Genomic DNA, 23812 nt, shown 5'->3' on the forward strand with positions numbered 1-23812 from the left:
GATTACCCAGTGAATTGGTAGACCGACTTCAACACCTCTTCACAACATAGTGAACTCTGATCAAGTCCCTGCTAGCTTCCGCACAGACTAATTGATTCTTTGGTTCAATTTTTGCCGCGCAAACATCAACGAGTTGGGCGGCCGTGGACACGAACTTGAACGACGAGCTGGCCCTGAGCGCGCCGCGCGCCAAGTCACATGCTGAGCTGCTCGGGTCGCGTGATTATGACATCATTAGCGAACGCGTCGCGATCTTTCCGGGTTTCGCACCGAGTCGATGCCGGGCAGCGTCTGGCCGGCTCCATGCCTTTCTTGCGACCTTATATCTTCCCTGTCTCGTACCACTACACGTCTTCTTCACTACTCATACTCACACTATCACACAAAAGATCACCAATGTCCGCCCCAACCACTGCATCCAATCAATGGCTCGAGCAGCAACTCTCCCAGCTTCTCTCGTCGCCATACATCCATTTCAGACCACTAACCAATGGGGGGCTACGCATGGGGCATGGGCCTATTGATCTCTTTAGCACTCGCTTCAACAATCTATTTTCCTCCGACGCGACTGGTGTCGTGGCAGGCAGTGAGGTGGACCGAGCGGGACTTAAGGAGGCTTTACTGGCACTACAGAGGAAATGGGACGCCGATAGCGCACACTTTACCGAGGTAAATGGGCTGCAGGATGGTCATGTAAGCTTTTAATTAGGCCAGGATCTTGGATCAGCTCATCAGAGGGCGATTGTAGCTTGGGACGAACTTACAGTGGACGCCGAAGAATGCAGAGGATGGACAGAATGTGGAGGTTTCTGCGACGGCAACGTACGTTTTACTTTAGCACATGTTGTGCCACATACGGCTGACTTTCATAACTACCCGCATACAGCGTGCAACAAGATGGCGGTGCAACTCGCATCACTACATTGCGACTCGACGGCGACCAGGCCTTGTTCACTAGTCCAAAGTGATCTCAGCGCTTTGAGCGATCATTTCGCAATCTCGATTTATCATATGCGGCATGCTTCGCTTTGAGTTGTAGTATCTTCATCACCATATCCGCTCTCGTCCGTACCGCTGTATTATAATCTGGATGTGGTTCATTGACCTTCGTTCAAGTTACTGGAAATGAATATCGCGTACTTTTTTGTTGCCTTGGATCCCTATTCGATCAATCTGTAGTTGTTCTTGTTGTTATCCTCGACTTACTTCACTTCCAGACTTATGGATGTATGAAATCGATATCATGAAGATTCTTCTGTAAGGAAGTCGAGTGAGTAGACTACATTAGCGCTGTGAAGTCTCAGACTTCACAGCGCTAATGTGACTTTTGTTGATGCTAGTGCGGTGAAGTCAGCCATGGGTTGCGAGGCACTGCTTCAAATGCAGTCACGACCCACAAGACAGGAAGCCTACACTAAGAGGAGGAACAATGGGCGGTGAAAGTTGAAGGTTGAAGAGCGATATCGTCTTCAAGTTTGGAGACGGTACTGTGATGCGCATCAGCAAAAGTCAACTTCTACTTATCTCGCTACTCTGGTTTTGAAGCAAAATAAGAGCATGTGAGACTATCCAGAATACTGGGCTGAGAAATCTTATTTGGTTTTACTTGCTCTTATTTTTCTTAAAATGAGCTTCTAAAAGAAATAAGTCCAGGTAAGCGGACGTCGACGATAATCTTTCTCTGCGGGTATTATATAAGATATCCACAATAACTCGAAATTTCCTTGGAAAGTCTTGGAAGAATAGTATTCTTCGGAAAATCGTGGAAGATGTGTTTGGCAGTTCCGATGCACACGGTTTTATGTCAAATCTAATCTTTGTGTATGTGCTGAGCCATATTTACTGAATTTTCTCCGGCAAGATGTCCCGCATTAATGTTATGTAACATACTACTTAGGTGATAGAACAATAGGAAACCAAAAAGAAACTAAATCCAATTAAGCCCAGATGGATTTCCAAAGAAGGCAATGGCTTGCGGAGGCTTGAGGCTGCGGGACGCGTCTTTCTTCTCTGCCCTCATTGTCCTTGCAAAATCGTTTACTTTCAGCACATTCTAACGGGGAAATTCTACAGGAAAAAATATTAGGGTGACGATGACAGGCGACTCCCGAACTCCCCCTCGACCGGAGAAGACTCGTTCGCCAGAGCTGGACACCAGACGGAACAAGACATCTTCTGCAGATGCTGCCTCTGTCCAAACACCTATTCCAGCTTCAGTCTTCTATGGGTCGAGCAACGGCGGGCAGGGATCGTCGCATACAGGGTACATTGCTCCTACGCCCTCGCCTTTCCGTGAGCCACAGCTCGTCCAGGACGAGCCCATACCCGACCTGATCACTCCAGGCGATCAGTGGGCAAAGCCCACCTCTAACTCGGACTGGCCAGATGCATCCGCGACGCACTGGGATACCGCATGGGCGGGAAGTGACATCTGGGACAACTCGCTGACGACATTCAAAGTCGCTATCGATGGTCGCAGCGAGGACGAGGAGCTCAACTGGGCGGATACCGCCCTCCGTGAAAGGTGCCACAGGCCAGGACCGGGTATCCTCCCGCCCTTGCTTGCAGATAGGATGCATGACCCGAGCCATGTGCTATACTCGGTCAACGTTCAGCCGCAACCGGTCGTGAACAACCTCTCGCCAACGGCAGAAGAGGCGCGTACGGCCATCCCACATCCTAATGCTTACTACTGCCAGGAGCACAATGGTTGGGTGCTCGTTATTTGGCGATCGTCGTCCGTTGTCCCCAAGCTGACGCAGGACTATGACCTGCCGGACCTTGCACGGCGGAAGCGCACGACCTCCTGTGTCGGCGACGGCGAGCAGCCATTTGGGCAAGCGAACGTGACGCACCATTGGCACTGCTACGAGAGGGCAATCGACGCGCGCACGCTAAACCCGCCGTTCATGCGAGACGACACAATGCTGGATCTCTACTTGTGCTGCCAGTGTTCGATGTACTGTCTTGTGTCGGACATCATCCCCGGGGTGGTCCCTGTTGATTTGGTTGACAAGCTGACGCGACAGAAGCTTTCACACCCACCACCAGACAAGACGCCCAAGGCGTCCGTCCTGTCTGCTTGGGAGACGATACTTTCGTAAGCCGGATCCACGTATGGGTCGTATCGGGCTGACGTCTGACAGGATCATTGAGAATCGGCTGTGGAAGGACGAGCGTCGATTGCTAATGGTATCTGGAGCGAGGTTTCAGCAGAAGGTCGGGTGGAACAGCACGTTGTAAGCGGTTGTCCGTCGTGCATGGTTTGTGCAATGCGTATATATCTGATGATATACAGGCGCAAGATATTCGACATACTCATGTTCCATACGGCGCCGATGGGTGAGGACAAGGAGCGCGGCTTAGCGCTGCAGCCTCCAGAGATTGATCCAACGACGGTGGAGGGTAAGCAGGTGCGGACAACGCTGTTGCGCGCGTGGGCAGAGATAAGCGCGTGGTTGATGATATACCAAAAGTCGAGTGCGTTGGAGTCTTTTATTTCACGTCGAGGGCACTGAATGCAACATTGTCCAGACGACCCTTCGGGAGAATATCATCCGCGAGACCTGCATGTGCAAGTATCGGATGCGCAGACAATGTGTCTGACTGGGATCGGTGCACACAGCAGTCAGCGTAAGCGGATGCATGATTCTGATCGATGTCCTTGCTGATTTGTCTGCAGTTGCGCGCGGCATGCTTCCAGATAGTCTCGTCGGCGTGGAAGATTTGGACAGCCACTGGCGCGTACTGGGTATGACGCCGGCTACGTACTCTCAAGGCGAGTACGGAGACGCTGAGTATCCAGCTTGTTGACTGATCCTCTCGTCAGAGTTACTCGCATTTGCGTACTTTGCACAGTGCCGCTGTAACCCGGCAAATACGCCGACATATTTCTCTAGCTTTTACTTCCTTGTACAAGCACTGTATAATGGTGGCGAGAGCGCCTCAGATCTACAGCAGCAGGTCGTGGAAGAACGTGGGCGAGGTCGGTACACGAACGCCGACCTTCAACAGGCTGCCGTGATGCTCGGTTTCGGCAAGGACGGCGAGCTAGGGGTCGAGTTTGATCGGGATGTTGACGACAAGTTTGTGCTGGAGGCATGGCGGAATGCACGACGGCGAGCGTGGCGTGACATCGAGAGAGGAAGCGAGATGCGCCTGGAGCTCAACGATGCTCTGCGGTGGATTGCAGACGATCGAGGGAGCGTAGTGCTGAAGAAGGCATGGGAGGAGGAGCGGGGTACAGGAATGACAATTGAGGCGGCCTATTCAACTTTAGAGGTGCCCAAAGACGTCGATGAGTCCATGCTGTTGACTATATTTCTCATGCGGGTCGGTCGTTACACCACTGGCATTTTCCAACGTGTGGCTAATCGGCATGCAGATTACGGACCAGCCGAGCCAGCTGGACAAGATGCGAGAGGCCATGACCGTCATCGCGGAGACGACCGATAGTGAGAGATTGCGCCAATTCCTTGTCACTGGTCAGGATCGTAAGCATTTGGTATTTGAACGAAGTGTGCAACGCGCTGAGCCTTGTTAAGCCGGTGATGCCACGCAAGTGAACAACGCAGATATGCCGCGTGGGTTGAATCAACTAGGCAACACATGTTACCTAAACTCATTGCTGCAGGTGAGTGTTCACGGTGAGATTGTAGATATATAAACTGATTGGGAAACGTAGTACTTCTATACCATCAAAGACCTGCGTGCTGCAATCACACCTTTTGCTAACTCAAGCGTTAAGGACCTTGATGACAGCAAGTTTACTGACGACGATCTCAAGCGGCATCGTGTCGGTGGGAGACTGGTCACGCGAAGAGAGATTCTGCGTTCCAAGAAGTGTGAGGTGCTTGGGGTGATTGCTAACATGTTATAACTGATCCACATCAATAGTCGTCAACCAACTTGCGGACCTCTTTTGGAATCTGGAATATTGTGATGTTCCTGCTGTAACGCCTACCATTGATCTGGCGAAGCTTGCTCTTGTTACGTCACAAGATGAGGAAGAAGATGACATGGACAGACCAGGTACCGACGCGTCCAATGATACAGATGCTACTCTCGTAGACGATGCTCCCCCCCGCCCAGCATATGACCGTTCTTCTTCCTCCCCTGTCGACAGCCCAACAGGAAGTGTACTGGGAAAACGAACTCGCGACGGCGATTCGGCCATGGACGTAGACAGCCCATCAGCATTGCAAGATACCGATACCACTGCGCAATTCGAACCAGAGACAGCTTCACCTGTGTCAGATATTCCGCCTCAAAGTCGATCTGAACAGTCAATCGCGTCATCGTCAAAAATGAAGTCGCCTAGTCGAGATAGTGATATTGAGATCGCTGATCCCGACTCACGAGGTGTTCAGTCGGATTCAAAGCCGCCACCACTACCATCGCGAAAACCCCGACAGACGGATGATTCGGTAATGATGTTTGGTGGGTACCTCTTATTCATTATATATCGCGGTTGAGATTTATCCGGTGTTGCAAGGTAAACAACACGACGTATCCGAGTGTATGGACAACTGTATATTTCAAATTGAGACGGCACTGCTTGACTTCCAAGAAATCGCCGGTGCTGATGATGACAAGACGAGTGTAGTCAAGAGGTAAATATTTAGTCCGATTATGGACCACTTCTGCTGATAGTGTGTTGGTCAACAGACTCTTTTATGGCAAAAAGCGACAACGTCTGACTCCATTAGAATCATACGACGATACAAGGCATAAATCGTCGACCCATGAGAAAGAAGACTTGTTCTCTCACCTCCATGTGAATGTGTCCGATGAGGGATTCGATCTATACGACGGATTGGCCAGATATTTCGACGACGTTGTTGAAGTGCAGGGATCCAAGAAGCGAATGGAGGTGTCGCTGGTTGACCTGCCTCCTTTACTGCAGATACAGCTACAGGTACCAGTACCCTCATGTACCGGCTCTGATTGCGGCGGCTTATGAAATATCCTAGCGAGTGCAATTCGACCGAGAAACCCAACAGGCATACAAGTCCCAGGCATATATCAAGTATGGGGATACGCTTTACGTGGATCGGTTCCTCGATAGTGCAAATCCGGAGAAGAAAGCTCGTGCAAAGTCTATACAGGCCGAGCTGAACGCAAGTCGTGACCGTATACAGCGCTATGCTCAAGACAAAGCACGTGCCTTTACTTTGTTTTATGTTGATCATTCTGCTCATACCCGTACAGTATGCTCCCTTCCCGCCCGCCCTCAACGCCACAGCAGAATTCCTCTCCAAGCAAAGCATCCTTCCTCTTCCAGAGGTCACTGCTTCCCTGCTCTCTGAGCTGCGACGCGAGAGCGATCACGTCACGCAGCTTCTAGAGAAAGAGCGGGATACAGTGACCCGGCTGAAGGCGCAGATCGAGGATGTGTGGCAAAGCGATAGGTCAGCGGCATATGAACTGACATCGGTATTCATCCACCGTGGATCGTCGCCATCTTGGGGACACTACTTTTTCTACTCTCGCAACCTGCCGGAACACCCGGAGCAGTGGTTCAAGTACAACGATTCGGAAGTGAGTGCCGTTACAAAAGAGGAGGTTTTCGCGGATACGACAGGGTCTACCGCGAATCCGTACATGGTGAGTGCTCGAGTCGGAAGTGAATTGCCCCAAGCGTGATGTTCATTGCGTGCGTGCTGTATGATAGCTTGTGTTTGCGCGACGAGGCTCGGAAGCGATAGAGACAGTACATCGGTTCGATCCATCGAAGTTGCAAGAGATGCAAGAAGACTGATACTCACACTATGCTATATTATGTCATGTCATGTCTCGCACACTGTGAAGTGTGCGGCGTTTGGACTAATGTACGACTCTAGTGTACTATCACCATTTCACGCATACCGTCCTCGCATCGTGCTCATGCTTTTATATACCCCATTAGTGAGTTTCGCTCGTTTGCTGCTTTCGGATCGCACTGTTATAGTAGTACGCTGGATTTAAGGTCGTGTAAATCGCCATGCATGTATGTGTACATCCTGGAGTTTATCTATCGCGCTCTGTTCGACGATTCTTGATAGCTCCAACACAAATCCCCATTGTCAAATTGTGTTTGTCTTTCACGAGAATGCGATAGATATCGTCTCGAGTGCGTTGTGCAATGCACAGCTGCACAGCCTCAGCGCCTATTATTATAATACAGCTTAGTCAGCCACTACTTATTCTTTACTTGGAGCTTGCTTAGAGCGTCTGCAACTTGTCCACTACCACCACCAGTATGATCTGCACTCCTTCGGCCTCTCATCCTCATGGTTTCCCCGATAAACCCGTTGAACAATCTCTTCTGAACTATTACTCGCAAACACCATTTGACAGTTATTCTTTGCCTGAGGAAGTGGTGGACTTGGTTCTACAGACACTACAGAATGCCGGGATAGAGGTTGTGGAGTGGGGTGCACTGCTTCTCAGGCGCATGGGTGTTCCCCGTCTAGTAAGGGTGAGGAATCCAGCAATTCTAATTATTCTAAGTTCGCGTATGTCGCTCACACGCTTGATAGGACTACTCGTATGCGGTGCCCGACGAAGACATCATTGCGGCCTCTCGTAGTCTCGAGGCTCTTGGTCTTCCACTGTCCCCTCCATCGGATTTCATGCTCAAGGTGGAGAGCGATATGGTCGCAAGAGGCCACTTCTATCGAATATCGCACTTCACAGCGCCTTCTTCAATTCAGCGCCTGGTTCTGTACCCTCTCTCTTTCGCCTCTATACAATTCCCCGAGCTTTCCAAAGCGCCACCACTTCATTTATCTCCATCTCGATGCCTGGATGTCCTTGTACCACGTCCTTCAGCTGTGTTTGCGTCGATCATGCGTATCATGCTTTGCTATCCACAATACTGTCGCATGCGGACGATGCTAGAGGCAGACATGTCGGAGCTAATCATGTACCATCTTCTAGGATATACTCTTGAAGATGCCGATGGTGATGATGAAGATCAGAGTGAAGACGACAACAGACGGGTAACGGCGGCCGTCCAGGTCATCAGGAATTGGGGAATTAAGCGGGAATGGGCAGAAGACGAGGAGTGGATGGGTGATGCTCTAGCAAGCATTGTTACGGGAGACGGGCATGTCAGGTATTTACCGTCGCAGAGCTAATATAAAGCAGATTTTGTACGCCAATAGGATACCAGCTAAGTCGAGATGAGCCTTCTCAGTCTAGATCACAAGTTGCAGCTTTTTTCACGGCAATGGACGGCCGGCTTGCAACTCGACACTCAACACTATTAAGAGACGCATGAAGCTGCATCAGTTAGTTCCACCTTTACGTGCGATGGCTGTGTCACAGCATCTGCTGGCAGCCTTCGCTCTGCAGGGTGTTGCCATGCATCCTCGTTCCGACCACAATGGAAATAGGGGCTTGAAGGGTGCAATACGGTTTTGCTTGCTCCTGATTCGTTTTCTCCAACCGTAGCTCTCACTCTCCCTCTGCTTATGTTTAAATGTAAGCTAAAGAGATCGTGATTACCGCTACTGAGTTTGCCAACGTTCACTCGCAGGTTCCCAAGGAGCCCAGAAGTAAGCTTCATTGGACGCGCTCTCCTCACGTTCTGATCGGGCTACTGAATAGCCCGACCGCAACATCTCTGCTACATACGTCATGCTACGCCAGCCGCGGTTTACAGGTCTCGAGGAAGACAGTAACATTCCTCCCCGTGAGCAAATGGCCAACTTGCACTTAGAGATCAGACTGAATATCTGCCCTTGCGTTCATTGCTCAAGCTCCCATGTCTATTTCTCAGTTCGTGTCATGGCAAGAACAGAATCCGTACCGTAGTGAGCCAAATATAGAGATTTGTTTGCTGCTCATCCCAGGAGCAGGATACAACAGAGGCTTCCGCGCTCGTGTATATGGAATGCTCAACGCCTTCTCGGTTCGTCCGTCGATTTGCTTGTGTGCTGACTCCAAGAAGTGGTACAGGCTTTGACAGGCCATCACTGCAAAATATTTGAAAGTGAACCAGAGTTTATGTTTGAAACTTACACAAAATGCCATTCAGCACGTCATAGGAGCTCCCAGTCGTGGGGGTTGAGTGTCTTCTTCAGATCTGCCATGAGTTCCTCGTCCTCCGCGAACCGGTTGCGGAACTGCCTGACGAAGTCGAGCAGCTGGTCCTTCGATTTGCCCTCGTACAGCTCAAACTCAATCATCATGCCGTACTCAGCAAGCCAGCGGACTAGGAAATCGATGTCAGCCTTATCGGAGGCGTTCTTCTGTACCGTCTTCGGCCGCATCGAATCACAGTTATGGGACCAGCGCTTCATTTTGGTCAGGATGAGCACTGATGGGCGGAGGATTGGGATTGCTGGAGTTGGGAGTCATATTGGGATGTGCAAGAGAGGAAGACGACAAGGGCGTACAGCATCCGTCACGCTCAATGATGAACCGCGGCTCGGGATTCTGGGGCAGGCCAAGGGTGCCTGCTTGCAGCGTCTCGATGACCACGTTATTCTTCCGCATCTGCAGCTGTTTGAGGACGTCGCCTTGTGCATCGTTCAGCGGATCCTAAAACAAGCAAATCAGTTGCGTAGTAATACCAGGTCACAATCAATCCGGCCCAAAATAAGTACGCAAGAGCATTATTGGAGACGCACTTGCACGAAGTAGAATTTGATCCCTGCAGATGCAAAGTGCGCGTCCAATAGTGAGAGCGTCTCGCGCAAATTGTGAAGATTGACGTTGTCTCCGACTTTGATCAACACATCGATGTCGTACTAGAGCGGACAGTATCAAGACTTATGTATTGCGAGGGGATAATAGAATGCGGCTTATTTCTGTTGGCCGGTGGCTGCCTAGCAGCGACCATGCAAAACCTCCGATGAATGCATGTGGTAATTCAAGCTGCTGAAGGCAGTTGGAGAGAATATGTGCCGCTTTAGCATGGTGTCCAGGAGACGTTGTAATGGGGATTATTGCAGCCATGAATGTGACGGTACAGAGGTGTAGTGCTAACTTGAATGAATATTGAATACTGACTTAGTACCGGGCTATTGGCTTCCGCTTAGTCAGCAGCCGCTTGTCTGAACCGGCGGCCCCACCTGAAGGGGTCTTTCTCTATACTTAAACCCGTCGAGGAAACTCTCTTGAACCATACTTAAGTTACATACGCCATTAGACTACTATTATTTACCCGTAAAACTGGTGAAACTTGCTCTCCGAAAACTGCAGAATACCGGGATGGCAGTTGCGGAACATGCCATAGACGTCTGCTCCCCGAGTTCGAATGCACCAATTTGTTCCTAGTTCGCCATTATCGTAACGTGGTACCCGATGAAGACATCGGCATGGCCTCTCGTAGTCTTCAGGCTCTCAGTCTCCCACTTTCCTTTCCGTCGGATTTCATGCTCAAGATAGGGGCTCTTGTTCCGCGTCCGTCGGTCATATATGCGTCGGTCATATATGCGTCGGTCATGCGCATTATGCTTTGCTATTCGTGATACTATCGCGAACGCACACAATCCTGGAGGAAAACCTGGTATGTATCTTCTTGGATACGTTCTCCAAGGCGACGATAACAGAGGTAATGACAAACAGAGTGAAGATGACAATAGGCGGGTAGCGACGGCTGTTAACATGCTCAAGGATTGCGGAATCAAATCAAAATGGAGAGAAGGAGTGGATAGGTGATGCTCGTAATGTACTCACCGTCGCAATCCTGACTATCAAGCATCCCGTGAGGCAAATTTTGTGGGGCTTGTGATCCTGTTCAATGTCCGGCGACATTCGGCATGGAAGTAGCAGGTAGGTGCAGTGATTCTGTTATTGTTTCAATGTCGGCTGTGAGATCTTCAGTGCGTATCCTGGAGAGATAAAAATAGGCGGCGAGTACCACCCTCAAAAATCCGAGACCGGTTTTCCTGGCTCCTCCTGGGGCAACGGTGCGCAGGATGCTCGGAAGAGGTGCCTAAGCTCAAAAAGCTGGTCTTACACAGTGGATTGTTCGAGCTTCACAATGGATCTGGCGTCGCGCTGTTATCGTTTTGCATTCAACGCTATGCAGCTCTTTCCTTTTAAGACTCGTCCCGCCCTAGCGCAAGAGGGTGCAATGTAGCTTTGCTCCCCCTTGGCTCCCCTTCCTGCGAGTGTGGATTCGAAGCGCTCCATCGTCTGGCCAAATTATCATCATCATTCTTTCTGACTCGTTCCTCGTTCCCTCTTGCCTCACGCTTCCAATAGGGCTTACGCGAACATGAGTTTTGCTAACGAGTTCGTCGATGTCTACTTGCAGATATCCAGGGATCCTGGCAATGAGCCCTGGCCTTTACGCATTTTCCGCAGTGGAATTGACCTGTCTAGATCTGCGAGGTCGCGCCCGGCCACTCGAACCGACGAGAGAATGAGGTACCAAAGTTAGTAACACAACGAGCCTTGTCGGGATCATCATCTGGAGTGAGCCACACCGCTTCCTCCAACACCAGAACTGATCCGTCAATATCCTCAATGTGACCCGATTGCTCGAAGCGGCGTAACAACGAGTCACCAGATGGCCAGCCTTGTGTGGATGGTCACCTGGGGTAAGCCATACTGCATCGTCCAGCACTGTAATTGCTTTGTCAATATCCGTGAGATTGCCCAGGCGTTTGAAGCGAGTCAGCAGTGAACTACCAAAGTTGCGCAGTGCGCTGGCCTTGTGAGGATGATCATCTGGGGTAAGCCGAACTACGTATTCCGTCACCAAAATCAATCTATCGATGTCGATGGGGTCGCCCAAGCACTAGAAGTGGGTCATCACCGATTCTCCGAGGCCATTCAGAGCGCCAACCTTGTCGGAATGATCGTCTGGAGTGAGCCGTACTAGACCTTCCATCGCCGGGATCGACTCGTCGATATCAGAAATGTCGGCGAGCCGCTCAAAATGCTGTAAAAGCAAGGTGCCAAGTTCATGCATAAAGACAAGCCTTTTAGGATCGCTGTCTTCTACTGGTCTTAATATTTCGTCGATGGCCACAATCACCGCTGCAATGTCATCGACGTCTCTGAAATGTTCGTTGCGCAACACGAGTGACGTGGCGAGACCACCCAAATATTCAACATGTAATGAATGAGTCACTTTCATAAGCTGTGCAAGAATATCCCAGCTTGTTATCGCGTAGTTTATATTGGCGAGATCATGGGTTTCATTCATGCGTTCAACGAATGATGTGGCAGGTTGCAGCGATCGCGGCAGTGGCCACAAGCGTGAAAATTCTTTCATGATTTTGGGCGAAACCGAGTGCCTGAGTTCCACTGGCATGGGTAGGGAGTCTCAAACGCTTTCCAGTCAGGACCCTAACGCTGAGTGAACATTGAAGGTAATAAAAAAAAGGATTGTTGTATTCATTGGTCTGTGCCCCCTGATTGGATGTAGCAATCTCCAAATTTTGCGCACTAATTGTAAGTTTCAGCTGCATATAAATGGAGAGGATAATTTCGTCGCACTCAATATTGGTAATCATGGAAAATTGAGGCGGTGAGCTTGACAAGTACTCAGAAACAGTTGCAAAGTGAGGGGTTTAGGTATCAGCTTACAAGTCATTCGTTACAACCAGATGACATACCTCAGTGAATCATAATCATCACGCAGGTACACGTTAGATGGCGAGCAACACAAATAGTAGGCTCCTCACTTACGCCGATTCACCGACTACAGTAACCGTTTCAGGAGAGATTGACATAGGAGCAGGCTGGCTGATTACTGGAAATTGGGATCTACAATTGTGATTCTAGACTGGCAAAGAACGCTGAAGGATGAGACTTTACTCACATTTGTATACATAGCCTTGCCTGGCATCTTTCAAAGAGACAGAGTGATGTAAGAATCGAGATTCTATAAGCATCGACAAAGTACGAGTGGTCGACGATCAAGCACCGCCATCATTGATAATCCATGGCCTCGTTGCTGGAAGCTCGATGGAACTATTGAGTTGTCAGATATCCCATGGGAAGTGTTCACATGAGAATCGCACGAGGCTAGATGCTGGATATAACGTCCGATAGCGGCGAAACCTCGTGATACGGAGGTTGTCAATTAATAAAGGCCAACACGAAATACAACCAGCGTATCGATAACTTGAACTTCCGTATATCGTGTGTGAAACTGAGCATCAGAATCCCAGGCAACCTCGAATTATGCATGTAGGTAATCCGAGTCAGATTCGGAACAATGTGCATGAAAGGAACCCATAGAGCCTGGTGAAAATCCACTAGGAACCTGGTCTCCTCTGGGCAACCTTCAGAAATTGGCCTTCAAAGCAAAATGCAACCCTAGTTCTATAGCCAGAAACCAGACGTCAGGGATAAGGCGTGAAAGACATAAGCCCGCTCATCGCTGTTCTGAGGTGGCGCACACGAAGAGAGCACGAAGCAAAGAATTGTCGAAAACTTAACGTTCAAGGAGAGGGCATCAGGAATAAAGATATCGATATCCCTGTGCAAAAATTGCAGTGTAAAAGGCCAAAGCCTGAGAGTCCAGAAATTTGAAGGTCAACTTCAGGAAGCGCAGGCGCACCAATTCTGAGCTCGCGCCGGCTGCGTAACCCTATGGACGGGTTACCGGGGAGATCTCCTCTCAGCTCCAAGTCCGTCTCTTCCACATCCACCTGCGCAGCCCCTTCTTACTCTTGACTGCATTGCCATTCCTGTGCCTAATTTCCCTTCGCTTGTACAAGGGGTGCGATGTCCTGTTCACCGTCAGCTTCAGCGTTTTTTTTTCTTCGATCGTTGCATTGTCGTCCACGCTGAATTCGTGTCCGATTGAGACGCTTTTACCGCACGGTTTTCAGTCCACTAGTATTTATTTTATGTGTTGGCTTCAAGGATGGATTAAAGGTGGGTGGTGACTTCATGGTGCGAGGAGAGGGCCGGCGTTAATTTACCATTAAGCCAACGTTAAACGGGCCTCGTGACGTCACCCGGTCTTTGCACCACCAATTGCTCACCAGTAGAGGGAGCAATATGTCTCAAACGTTGCCTGCCTCGCGCCACAGGTCCGGTATTGACCACCCGCAATGGACGCAAGCACAACCCCGACAGACAATCCTTTGGACGACCAAATACAGCTGGAGACATCTATCATAGCCGCTCCTGACGGCGCACCTCAGCTCGAATCCGATGCCAACGTGGTAGCACAGACGGTCGAGCCCCCACCGGACCCTGAGCTTAGTACAGACGCCCAGCTCGAGCTGAAAGACCCGGAAGTAAGGGATGTTGGATGGAACAAAGATCTCGGCCATTTGCCCCCCACACTTGTTAACGGGCTCACGAACGAAGATATTTTCACCCTTATTCGGCGATTCAATAAGGTGTGCACATCTCTAAAAAAACTGCGAAGCGCAAATATCTATGTTTTATCCTTTTTTATGTAGCAAATATATCACGTAAAGGCAATCCTGGACCCGCCCCCGGGCCAGCTCGACCTCGAGCTCTCCGAGGACGAAGAGTTCTCCCCTGACAAACTCCGCGCTCATCTCGAAAGACTGTATATGACCGTGGTATGTTTTATACTCGTATTTCCTCCTGCTCAAGCTATTCTATGATGCATCACAGATAGTGAGCATGGCAGCGTTCGGAAAGCATCTCGCCCGCATCCGCTCATGGAACGAACCCTGCCGCACTACTGGCTTCTGCCTTGTCTGTACAGTCTTATGACTACTCAGCTGCTATCACTGACATCTCATCCAGGCTTACTATCTTGCGTGGTACAGCAATCTCCTGGGTGCACTGATCAGTATCACTCTTCTCGTTCTCATACTACATCCTCCGGCTCGTCGTATTCTCTTTCCTCCAGCTCCCCTTTCCGCTGTAAGTACGACGTCCGGAAATTTGCAAGTGCCCCGCGCTGGTACAATTGGTAGCGAGGATAGCCTCACGGGGGCCGCAGAAGCGCACAAGGGAGAAGCTGTCGAGCAAGAGGCGACAAACTTTGTGTCTGGGGTCGCGTCTTTAGCCATTGGTGCCGCAACCGGTCAGAAGGCAGCCCCTGATTCAGTGTCTGCCGACGAGGGCGTAAATGGAGAGCATGAGGAAGGCGGTGTAGGAGCTTCCTTCCCGGAGCCAACTGACCTTGCATCTTCAACTGTTGACGCAAAGTATGTGGCGCATGGCGCTCGGCTAGACGGTAAACACGATGCTACCAAGCAACATATGGAGATGGCCCTGTGGGAGAAAGCTCGTCCGGTGATGCGGATTCTGGCTGACATCACTGACACATGGGAGCGGTTCAGCAAGTAAATATTTGTTTGTGACCGTAGTAGCTTGATCCTCACTGACTTATCGGTGTCCCAGTGCACTGTCTCCTGCTCCGCCATTCTCTCATGCGCCACGCCTTAGGCTTGCGTCGCTTGTATTGCCGCTCCTTTTGGCAACGACTGTCATTCGATCGGCGGCATTTGTGAAGGCGGGCACGTTCGGCATCGGATTCGGTGTCTTTGGACAACCACTCATGACTCGTTTTGCGCACTGGCTGACGCAGCACTTTCCAAATTGGCGAGAGTTGCTGGAGCTACGCAGGTTCGTTTGTACTCTCCATGCTGATCAAATCTGGATGACTTACACTCTCTTAGATCGATTCTCAAGGGAGTGCCTACGAATGCGCAACTCACCCTTACACTGTTACGTCTTGCAGAGGCGGCCCAGACGCCATTACCTCCGCCGCCCTCCACTAACAAAGTGACGGATACATCCGATGAGTATGCAGATAACCCAGAAATAGCGGTACAAGAGCACGACTACGAGTTCGATGCGTCAAATTATGCGGTAGAAGGCGCAAGCCGAGAGACAGCTTCGGCTAGGGCCGTAGATGCGGACAACGAAGACAAAGGAACCAAGCGGACTGCCAGTGGTAAATTCATGCGCTTCATCAAGGGGACAAGCAAAGCTACTGTGAGTAGCGCGCTCAGCCTGGACCACGTCAAGGCAAAGCTGGGCTCGGAGGCTGCGAAGCGGCGGCTAGGCGTTGTGCCGGAAGCTAAAGCCAGCATCGTCGTCAACGGTCCTACGGGCAGCCGGGTGGGCTTGGGCGACGGCCCAACAACGTATGCAGCGCGCTTTCACGGGAAACGTGGCTATGTAGTGCTTGTTACTAGTGCGGCGTCGCCGTTCGTGTCGTTCATCTGGGAGAAAGGCCTCGGCAGGGAGCTTGCCGGTGCCGTATTGACCGTTTCGGGCAAGACGACGGCGGGCACGGATGCCCCGCCCCCGGTGTTTGCCATCGCGCTTGCGGACATTCAAGGGCTGAGGAAGGTTGGCGGGTACGGGTGGAAGGGGAAGATGGTCATCGGCTGGGTCCTGCAGCGGGAGGTGCTCGACGGGCTGGAAATAGAAAATAGAGCGGGTGAAAGCTGTCTTCTGACCGCCATCAAAGGCAGAGACGAGCTCTTCAACAGGTTGCTTGCTGTGGGGGGGCATAGGTGGGAATGCTATTGAGGGAAAATTCACTGAATATTGGAGGCCTCCTGTTCTTGTGATGCACAGTAGCATACGTTCAATCAATCCAGGCTGGTATTTGGGAGATTTTGCCCATCAGATAAAGAATATAATAATATATTGTGTTGTGGTAGGTGAGAAGAGGAAGTGGGCACTGGACTGAGTGCTCGACTGAACTCAGAAGACCACGACTCCACCCTAAATATCCGCTAGAAGCTCGGGGCCTTTTAGTATGTTGATGCGGAATCGGCGGCCTTGAGTACCTTGGATTCAAGTTGCAGAAGTGTTTTCTTCGACACCGTAGCGTTGCCCGCTATAAATCGAACATGCACGGTGGTCGGCATCATCTATACTTTGTTCTACGCACGAAGTTCTGAATTTAAATGGCATAGATTGCTTGAAGGGGCTCAGGGAGCCGTATGGTTATTCGTCGTCTCATATTTACGGTATTATCGTTTACGCTGAGTATCCCGCCTATGAATATCCAGCTTGATAGCTAGGTATGGGTCCTAGTACTCACGGGTGATAGTGAAAATCATTTCCGGCTATGTTCTGCACATAATGGCAGGTACTCGACAATTTGACAATCCTGCGACCTACTTAGCGGCTATCAAGGCGGAGGCAAACTCAGCAACTTGATCGCCGCGACGGTCACAAATGAGAATGCCATTGAAAGAAAATCTGATGGAGAAATGTCTTGGACTTCCTGTTCTTGCGATGCACGGTAGCTTACATTCCATTAGCCCGAGCTGGTACTTTAGGATAGTCTGTCCATTAAACCAATACAATAATATGTTGTAGGGCAGCGACAAACGAACGTACGACACTGTCGAGTGCGACTTATGTCTTATGTAAGGAGGAAGGGAATGCTGAATAAAGAGGTCGCCTACAATACTTGTCCACTGCGTTGTCCGGGTCTATGTATGCCATATGTAGATGTCCACGTACCGGCTGCATAACGCACCCATTGTGTTCACATAATGATACAGTCCTTGTCTTTCCCGCCTTTGCCAGCCGCTGACGTGGAGACTTCGTCGCTCGCACTTCGGTGAAGGACGGAGCCCGGCCCACCGGGCGTGGGCACGGGGCCGCCCTTGAGCCGCTGGGAGGCACGTCGGTCGCCCTGGTCCGCGGCCCGCTTGTACCAAGTCGTAGCCCTAGAAACAGAGAAGCATCACGGCATAAATAGCAGTCGGTGATTACTAGGGGGAGGGTGACAACCCAGGAGCGTCGGAGGACAGCTAGGATGCGACAGCATAGGGAAGGAGAGAGACAAACGGGGACGCACTCTGTCACGTTGGGCTCTGTACCAATGCCTACTTCGAGAAAGTATCCCACCGCATACATCGCCTTCACGAGGCCCGCTTCGGCTGCCTTCCGTGCCCAGAGGTATGCTTCTGTATCTGATTGGGGCAGAACACCGGGCGAACCAACCAAGTACCATGCGGTCAATGCGAAGCATGCATCGCGGTGATTCTGCTGGGCGGCAATGTTCTACGAAGAGTGAAAAATCGAAGCTATGACGTTAAATAGAGGGAGTTCTAGCGCATTGGACACGCACATAGTAATGTATCGAAAGCGCTGGGTCCTGCGGGCAGCCCATCTTGCCATACTCATAGCACTCACCAAGGCGGTACGCGCTGGGTGCATATCCAAGCTCAGCGGCCTGTGCGAGCAGCTCCGCGGAGTACTCATAGTCGACGAAGAGGACGTTGTCGATCCCTCGTTCGTGAAGAAGCGCGAGCTCGTGGAGGGCGTGCGGATATTCGGCGGTAGCGTGCTCGGCGGAACGCTTGAGCCACTTGACACCTTCCCTGGGGCTCTTGGACATTCCAAGCTCTCCGTTAAGCTCGGCTATACCCAGACGGTAGAGGGCACCGGGGTGCCCGGCGGCCGCAGCCTTGCGGTAGAACTGTATGGCCTTCGCAGACTCACGGCGGCAGCCCCAGCCATTCTCGCAACACGTCCCTGCACGGTAAGCAGCGTCGGGATGGCCGTGTTTGGCGGCGAGCACGAAGAGCGGAAAGGCGCGATCAAAGTCCTGGCGGCTCTTGTGTGTGCCGATGCCGTTGACGTAGCAATCTGCGAGAAAGTACTGGGAGGGCATGTGGCCGCGATCCGCGAGACGCTTGAGGAGGGATGTGGCCTCACGAATGAGGTCCTCACGCTTCTGGACGGCCTTCTCAACGTCCATCACATTGCCAGGCGTGGGTTCGGGGATGGGCATATTCTTCGATGCATCAATCATGAAAACGGCGAACTCGAACTGCAGGTCTGGATCCTGCGTCTTCTTTGCGTTGGCGCGATAAAGCTCGAGCGTGCGCTCATGGGAGAGGAGAGCTGCCTGGTTGCCTGGGCGCAGATGAGAGTGGTCGAGGACGGGTGCGGGGGGCGGTGAGGGTGCGCGAACGGACTGAGGAGCAATAGACTGTGCTGGATACGGCTGTTCGTCGTAGAGATTCGTCTGAGATGCGGTATAAAAATCATCCGCATCCTGGTCCGGCGGTGTCGGCAGCTCCTGGTCATATGCGTAGGCATCGTACTGGGGCTCAAACTGCGTCGGAGGACGGGAGGACGACCGCGCTGGCCGCGAGGGAGAGCGACCCTGCATGGATGATGAACGCGGAGGACGACCGTGGCGGGCATACTGAGCGGTATACTGAGCGTCCTGTTGGGCGTCGGGCTGGTCATACTCGGTGTATGGGCGCTGGGGGGCGGTGTCGGGAAGATAAGCGGAGGAGGGACGTGACTGGCCCTGCGCGTACATTGCAGACGACGAAAGGAGGGTCGGCGTCGTGGATGTCGTCGAGGCCGACGTCGAGGACGGTGTCGAGGACGACGCGGCGACTTGGAGGCTCGCACAGTCTGAGAGCCGACAAATCGCCGGTCGCATGGAGAGCGCTAAGGAGACTCTCACCAAACGCGTTTGCCTTCTCGCCCGTTCACACCGCCGCAAGCCTTGGTACATCCGCTGCGCATTGCGTCCGAATCACGCTCAGACCTGCTCTGCTTACTGGTTGCACAGATCCTGCTATCTTCCTATAGCATGCACCGCTAGCCAGCGCTGGTCAGCACGTCTTCGGTGCGCATCCTTACCGCGGACGATTCTAGTCCTTGGCAGGACGAGCGAGCTGTCTCAATGGTTGAGGCGAAACAATACACCCGTAGGGCAATCGCCCACCAGGATCAGCCGGTACGCTCGACTTCCACACAGCGTTACTACTCTTACCTCTGATTCGCCCATGCTGTCACCCCCTTCCGGGCCTCCCGTGTCGCTCAGCCTACTCAGCCATTTGGCCCCACCTTCCGCCTGATCCGTCTCTTCATAAGAAACCGTGAGGGAGGACGTATCTTCTGACACCCGATCCACCTCTCTCGTCGTCCGTTACTCTCCGTGTCCGCCATGGCCCTCCCTACGACCACCCGCGAGTACCGTCTCCCAAAGGTGTGTGGATACGCAGCTCAGATCCACGACGCGCATCTCATGATCGTCGCAGACGGATGGTATTCACAACCTCACTTTGACAGAAGCTGCCCTCCCTCCTCTGAAATCATCTGAGGTTCTCGTCAAGGTCCACGCGGTTTCTCTACAGGTAATTCACGCCCCGCTTCTCATACTCATTGCCCGTTTTATCGGTGTGGATCACAGTATCGCGACATTGTGGTTGCCAAGGGTTTGTACCCCCTCGGCATGAAAGACAATGTCGTCCCCGGATCCGATTTGGCAGGCGAGATCATCGCTGTGGGCACAGAGGTGCATGGCTGGAGCGTGGGCGACCGTGTTTGCTCGAATTTTTGCACCGATCATATTTACGGTAATACCACTGAGGAAATTAAGCTGACTGCGCTTGGGGCACCGATTGATGGTGTATTGACTGAATATAAAGTTCTACCTGCACATGTGTGTGTTTCCATATCTCTCCCCGTCCTTACTTTATGTTGATCATTCACCTAGGCATTGGTGAAGATTCCTTCTCACCTCAATTATGAGGAAGCTTCTACTCTACCGTTCGTGTCTTGCATTTTCGATTTTGGTAATAATCGCAAAGCATCTCTATCGCACAGATGCGCAGCTGTGACAGCGTACAATGCGCTTATGGGGCCAATACCTCTCAAAGCCGGCGATACGGTCCTTGTCCAGGGCACTGGTGGTGTCTCTATATTCGGTTTGCAATTTGCCGTTGCTTCCGGCGCCACTGTCATCGCTACCTCGTCTTCGGACCGCAAACTCGAAGTTGCCGCTGGGCTCGGCGCGAAGCACCTTATCAACTACAATAAGACACCTGACTGGGAGCAGGAGGTGATGAAAATTGTGAGGTCATTCAGTGATGAGTCAAGCCATATTGTCTGATGCACGCTACAGACCGACGGCAGAGGGGTGGATCATGTCATCGAGGTAGGTGGGCCTGGGACGATGTTGAAGTCGGTGCAATGCACTCGCTTTGCGGGCTGCATCAATGACATCGGATTTGTCGCTGGGGTCGGTCATCCGATTATAACCTTATTTCAACCGCTAACACTTCACTAGGCGGGTGATGTCAATAGTCTTCCCGGATTGATCCTTGGTCGAGCGGTTATTTTCCGAGGCATCCTTATAGGGTCACGCACACAGTCAGTCTCAGCTTAATCGCAGGTCACCCTCCACTGAATGGGCACAATTTTCCTAGGTTCGAAGACATGAATCGGCTTATTGTTGAGAATGGCCTGAAGCCTGTCATAGACAAGGTGTTTGCGTTTGAAGACACCCTCGCTGCGTACCAATACCTAGAGAGCCAGCAGCACGTTGGGAAGGTCGTCGTCCGCGTCTCGAAGGACTGACGGTTGTATACATGGGTGTGAGCAGGTGACAGGGTAGAGGTCTACTAATATTGCGTGTAGAGATAATTACATACTGAACGTGAGTTGTTTATGTTAACTGTTATTCAGTGCGTTTTGCTTGCTCAGTTTCTGTCGCACTACCGCTGTGAATTTGCCTTTGCCTCGGAACAACTGCGTAAAAATTGAGCATATATGTACTGTATCTCAAAGACTCTTGACATTGGAATCTACAATGACTTAAGCTATGGCCATGTTTCTGTTCGGTGTATGATCAAGTCGATGCATCTTGTCAGGGCGTAATGTCCACGAGTCTGTACGGCCGCGATGCGCCTTGCCGTTTCGGTAAGTTTCGGAAGTGACCTTTTGAAACTAGACTGATTGTGCTGTTCTGTGCGCACCTAGATTTGACTTTAAAGTAACTACCCATTCTCTATTCTATGCTTCCTCAACTCTCCACGGGCCACCCGGCCAGGCTCCAAAAAACATGCCACCTTTATCCATAAACTTCATCTACGGCGACAGCTGTGTCGGAAACTTATTGATATTGTGGCGACTGAGTTATTTCACTTTCAATATGACCTTACTATTCAGCGGTTTGAGGAGACTTGCGCTAGGCCTGAATATGGCCGGCGAGATCGTCGCTGTGGGCGACCACATCTGCTCGAGTTTTGCAACCGACCACATCTTTGGCAAGACACGTTAAAAACATTTGGGGGAGCGCCTTCGGTGGGGCAATCGACGCGCTGCTCACGGAGTGCAAGATCGTACCTGCTCACGTATGTGGTGATCATGCATTTTGAACTCAGAGACTTATCGTTCTGGATAGTCTGCGGTGGAGATCCCGCCCATCTGTCATTCGAGGAAGCTTTCACACGGCCGTAGGATTTCTAGAGCGCCATGCTTTATATTCTTGTTCTAATTGGAGGTTGCTGCACAGCTCAGCGCAAAAAATCTCATGAACTAAAAACATATACTCGACAGGGTTTAGGCTACAATGAATTGTAAAGCTTCGTAACAGCTCGGAGAAGAGTTGTCTGGCCTGTCCCAGACTGGCGGCAAGGGAGTGGACGGCATCATTGAGATGTGTGGGTTGGGAACGTTCGACAAGTTGGTTAAATGCGTCCGTTTCGGTGGTTACATACGTGAGATTGGATTCGTTTCTGGGTGCGTTACGATCGCCCTTCACACCTGACGTCACGGAGAGCTGATGTGTTGCATCATGTACAGGTAGGTAATAATGCCTTCCTCGAAATAATGCTCTCTCAAGTGGTCGTCGTGCGTAGAATACTGGTTAGGTCGCATACTTAGCAAGGCCCCTCTACAGCACCCGAGATATCAAATTGACATCGTATATTCGTAAGTTCGAGGAGATGAACCGCATGATCGTTACGAATGGTCTGAAGCCGATGATCGACGACATCCTTGCATTTAAAGACGTCCAAGCTGCTTATTGACACTTGGAGAAGCCAACATGTTGGAGAAATAGTTGTCCGCGTATTGAAGGACTAATTGCCTGAGACGCTGATTCACAAGGGATGTCGTTGCAAGTTTACGTACTTGACAATATGAGGTTATTGCCAGTGCACACAGATCGTAAGTTGTCAGCGTTCATTGGATCAAACACAGATCCCTGATGACTGAACACAGCAATTATGATTCGCATCTCAGCTCGGCATCATTTATCAATGGGCTTGAACTTATTGATCTCCAGAGTGATAGCTAAATGATTCTACAGTGTGCTGCCTATGAAGGCATCAGGATGCTCCAGGACATTAATACACACCATCTAATATTTGGTTAGGAACGGAACACACATGAGGAATGGTAGTAGAGAATAAGTTATGTGTAAAAGTAAGATGAATCAGCGTCCTCATTCAGAGGGATTGTGGTCGATCGGAGCTTGCAAACACTTCATGAAGGCCTCGTAAGAAACGAGATTATTTTTCTTCGCCCTCAGCTTCCTTAAATCGTCATTTATGGATTTGATCATAGCTCCATTCTCGGCGCGAGTCGCGGCCAAAAGACTGAAGCGCAAGCGTTGGAAATTGGGACCGTCGACCTCGAGCCCTCCAAATAAATATAGGAGAGCAAAAACCCATTCGTCGATGAGCCTCTTGTAAGCGGGATCGGCGCGTGAGGTGATGTCCAAGTACGTTTCCACATTGAGGATGAACGACCGCTTCTTTTCGCCAATTGTGAATATATTCGGGTCTTCCCATTCTTCAATCCGCGAAAATGTCTGAGTAGCAGGCTGATGCGTGACGCACACATATGTCAGGACATAGAAAAAGGACTCAAGATCATGGCGATAGCGATGATACGGAGGCCGCCCAGGAGCAAGCAAGTCGAGCGCCATAAATGGTCCGGTCCCAGTCCGGTATCGTGGTCTCGGTTTCTCACTCCCCTCCGCATTGGAGGCCGTGGATTTGTTGGTTCCCATCTGCGCTACATCTTCTTCGGTGGTACCATGTGTCTGCACAGTTTGTGCGTCGGCAGCCGGAATCAGCTCGTCGTCGTCGGCAGTGTCATCCCTGTGCTCTTCCTCCAGATCCCGCCTCGCCGCAAGGTC

The 23812-nt window shown here is 51.2% G+C and overlaps 7 protein-coding genes across 7 annotated transcripts; 5 read left to right on the top strand and 2 right to left on the bottom strand.

Moving 5' to 3' along the window:
- Positions 1-396: 396 nt before the first annotated feature.
- Positions 397-968, top strand: FIBRA_02074 (uncharacterized protein; the record flags this gene model as incomplete). Its single annotated transcript, XM_012323941.1, has 3 exons — positions 397-693; positions 749-822; positions 887-968. 3 exons carry the CDS (start codon positions 397-399, stop codon positions 966-968), a joined length of 453 nt encoding a protein of 150 aa, XP_012179331.1.
- A 1125-nt stretch (positions 969-2093) lies between these two features.
- Positions 2094-6760, top strand: FIBRA_02075 (uncharacterized protein; the record flags this gene model as incomplete). The annotated part of the gene is made up of 15 exons (XM_012323942.1): positions 2094-3100; positions 3147-3239; positions 3299-3480; positions 3535-3633; positions 3683-3751; positions 3830-4332; positions 4385-4493; positions 4545-4633; positions 4685-4844; positions 4897-5439; positions 5495-5612; positions 5668-5917; positions 5973-6182; positions 6211-6606; positions 6674-6760. The coding sequence occupies 15 exons, from the start codon at positions 2094-2096 to the stop codon at positions 6758-6760; spliced, it is 3915 nt and encodes a 1304-aa protein (XP_012179332.1).
- A 480-nt stretch (positions 6761-7240) lies between these two features.
- Positions 7241-8120, top strand: FIBRA_02076 (uncharacterized protein; the record flags this gene model as incomplete). The annotated part of the gene is made up of 2 exons (XM_012323943.1): positions 7241-7459; positions 7521-8120. 2 exons carry the CDS (start codon positions 7241-7243, stop codon positions 8118-8120), a joined length of 819 nt encoding a protein of 272 aa, XP_012179333.1.
- A 906-nt stretch (positions 8121-9026) lies between these two features.
- Positions 9027-12256, bottom strand: FIBRA_02077 (uncharacterized protein; the record flags this gene model as incomplete). The annotated part of the gene is made up of 5 exons (XM_012323944.1): positions 9027-9328; positions 9384-9528; positions 9618-9737; positions 11549-11737; positions 11786-12256. The coding sequence occupies 5 exons, from the start codon at positions 12254-12256 to the stop codon at positions 9027-9029; spliced, it is 1227 nt and encodes a 408-aa protein (XP_012179334.1).
- A 1753-nt stretch (positions 12257-14009) lies between these two features.
- FIBRA_02078 (uncharacterized protein) lies at positions 14010-16425 on the top strand (the record flags this gene model as incomplete). The annotated part of the gene is made up of 6 exons (XM_012323945.1): positions 14010-14303; positions 14367-14492; positions 14548-14631; positions 14683-15227; positions 15286-15510; positions 15564-16425. 6 exons carry the CDS (start codon positions 14010-14012, stop codon positions 16423-16425), a joined length of 2136 nt encoding a protein of 711 aa, XP_012179335.1.
- A 973-nt stretch (positions 16426-17398) lies between these two features.
- FIBRA_02079 (uncharacterized protein) lies at positions 17399-19318 on the bottom strand (the record flags this gene model as incomplete). The annotated part of the gene is made up of 3 exons (XM_012323946.1): positions 17399-17582; positions 17714-17919; positions 17987-19318. The coding sequence occupies 3 exons, from the start codon at positions 19316-19318 to the stop codon at positions 17399-17401; spliced, it is 1722 nt and encodes a 573-aa protein (XP_012179336.1).
- A 510-nt stretch (positions 19319-19828) lies between these two features.
- On the top strand, positions 19829-21243 carry FIBRA_02080 (uncharacterized protein; the record flags this gene model as incomplete). Its single annotated transcript, XM_012323947.1, has 7 exons — positions 19829-19870; positions 19923-20018; positions 20075-20326; positions 20381-20737; positions 20789-20905; positions 20954-21036; positions 21093-21243. The coding sequence occupies 7 exons, from the start codon at positions 19829-19831 to the stop codon at positions 21241-21243; spliced, it is 1098 nt and encodes a 365-aa protein (XP_012179337.1).
- Positions 21244-23812: the final 2569 nt, after the last annotated feature.

The sequence above is a fragment of the Fibroporia radiculosa genome (genome assembly GCF_000313525.1).
Source record: "Fibroporia radiculosa TFFH 294 genomic supercontigs, scaffold1083, whole genome shotgun sequence".
NCBI lineage: Eukaryota > Fungi > Basidiomycota > Agaricomycetes > Polyporales > Fibroporiaceae > Fibroporia > Fibroporia radiculosa.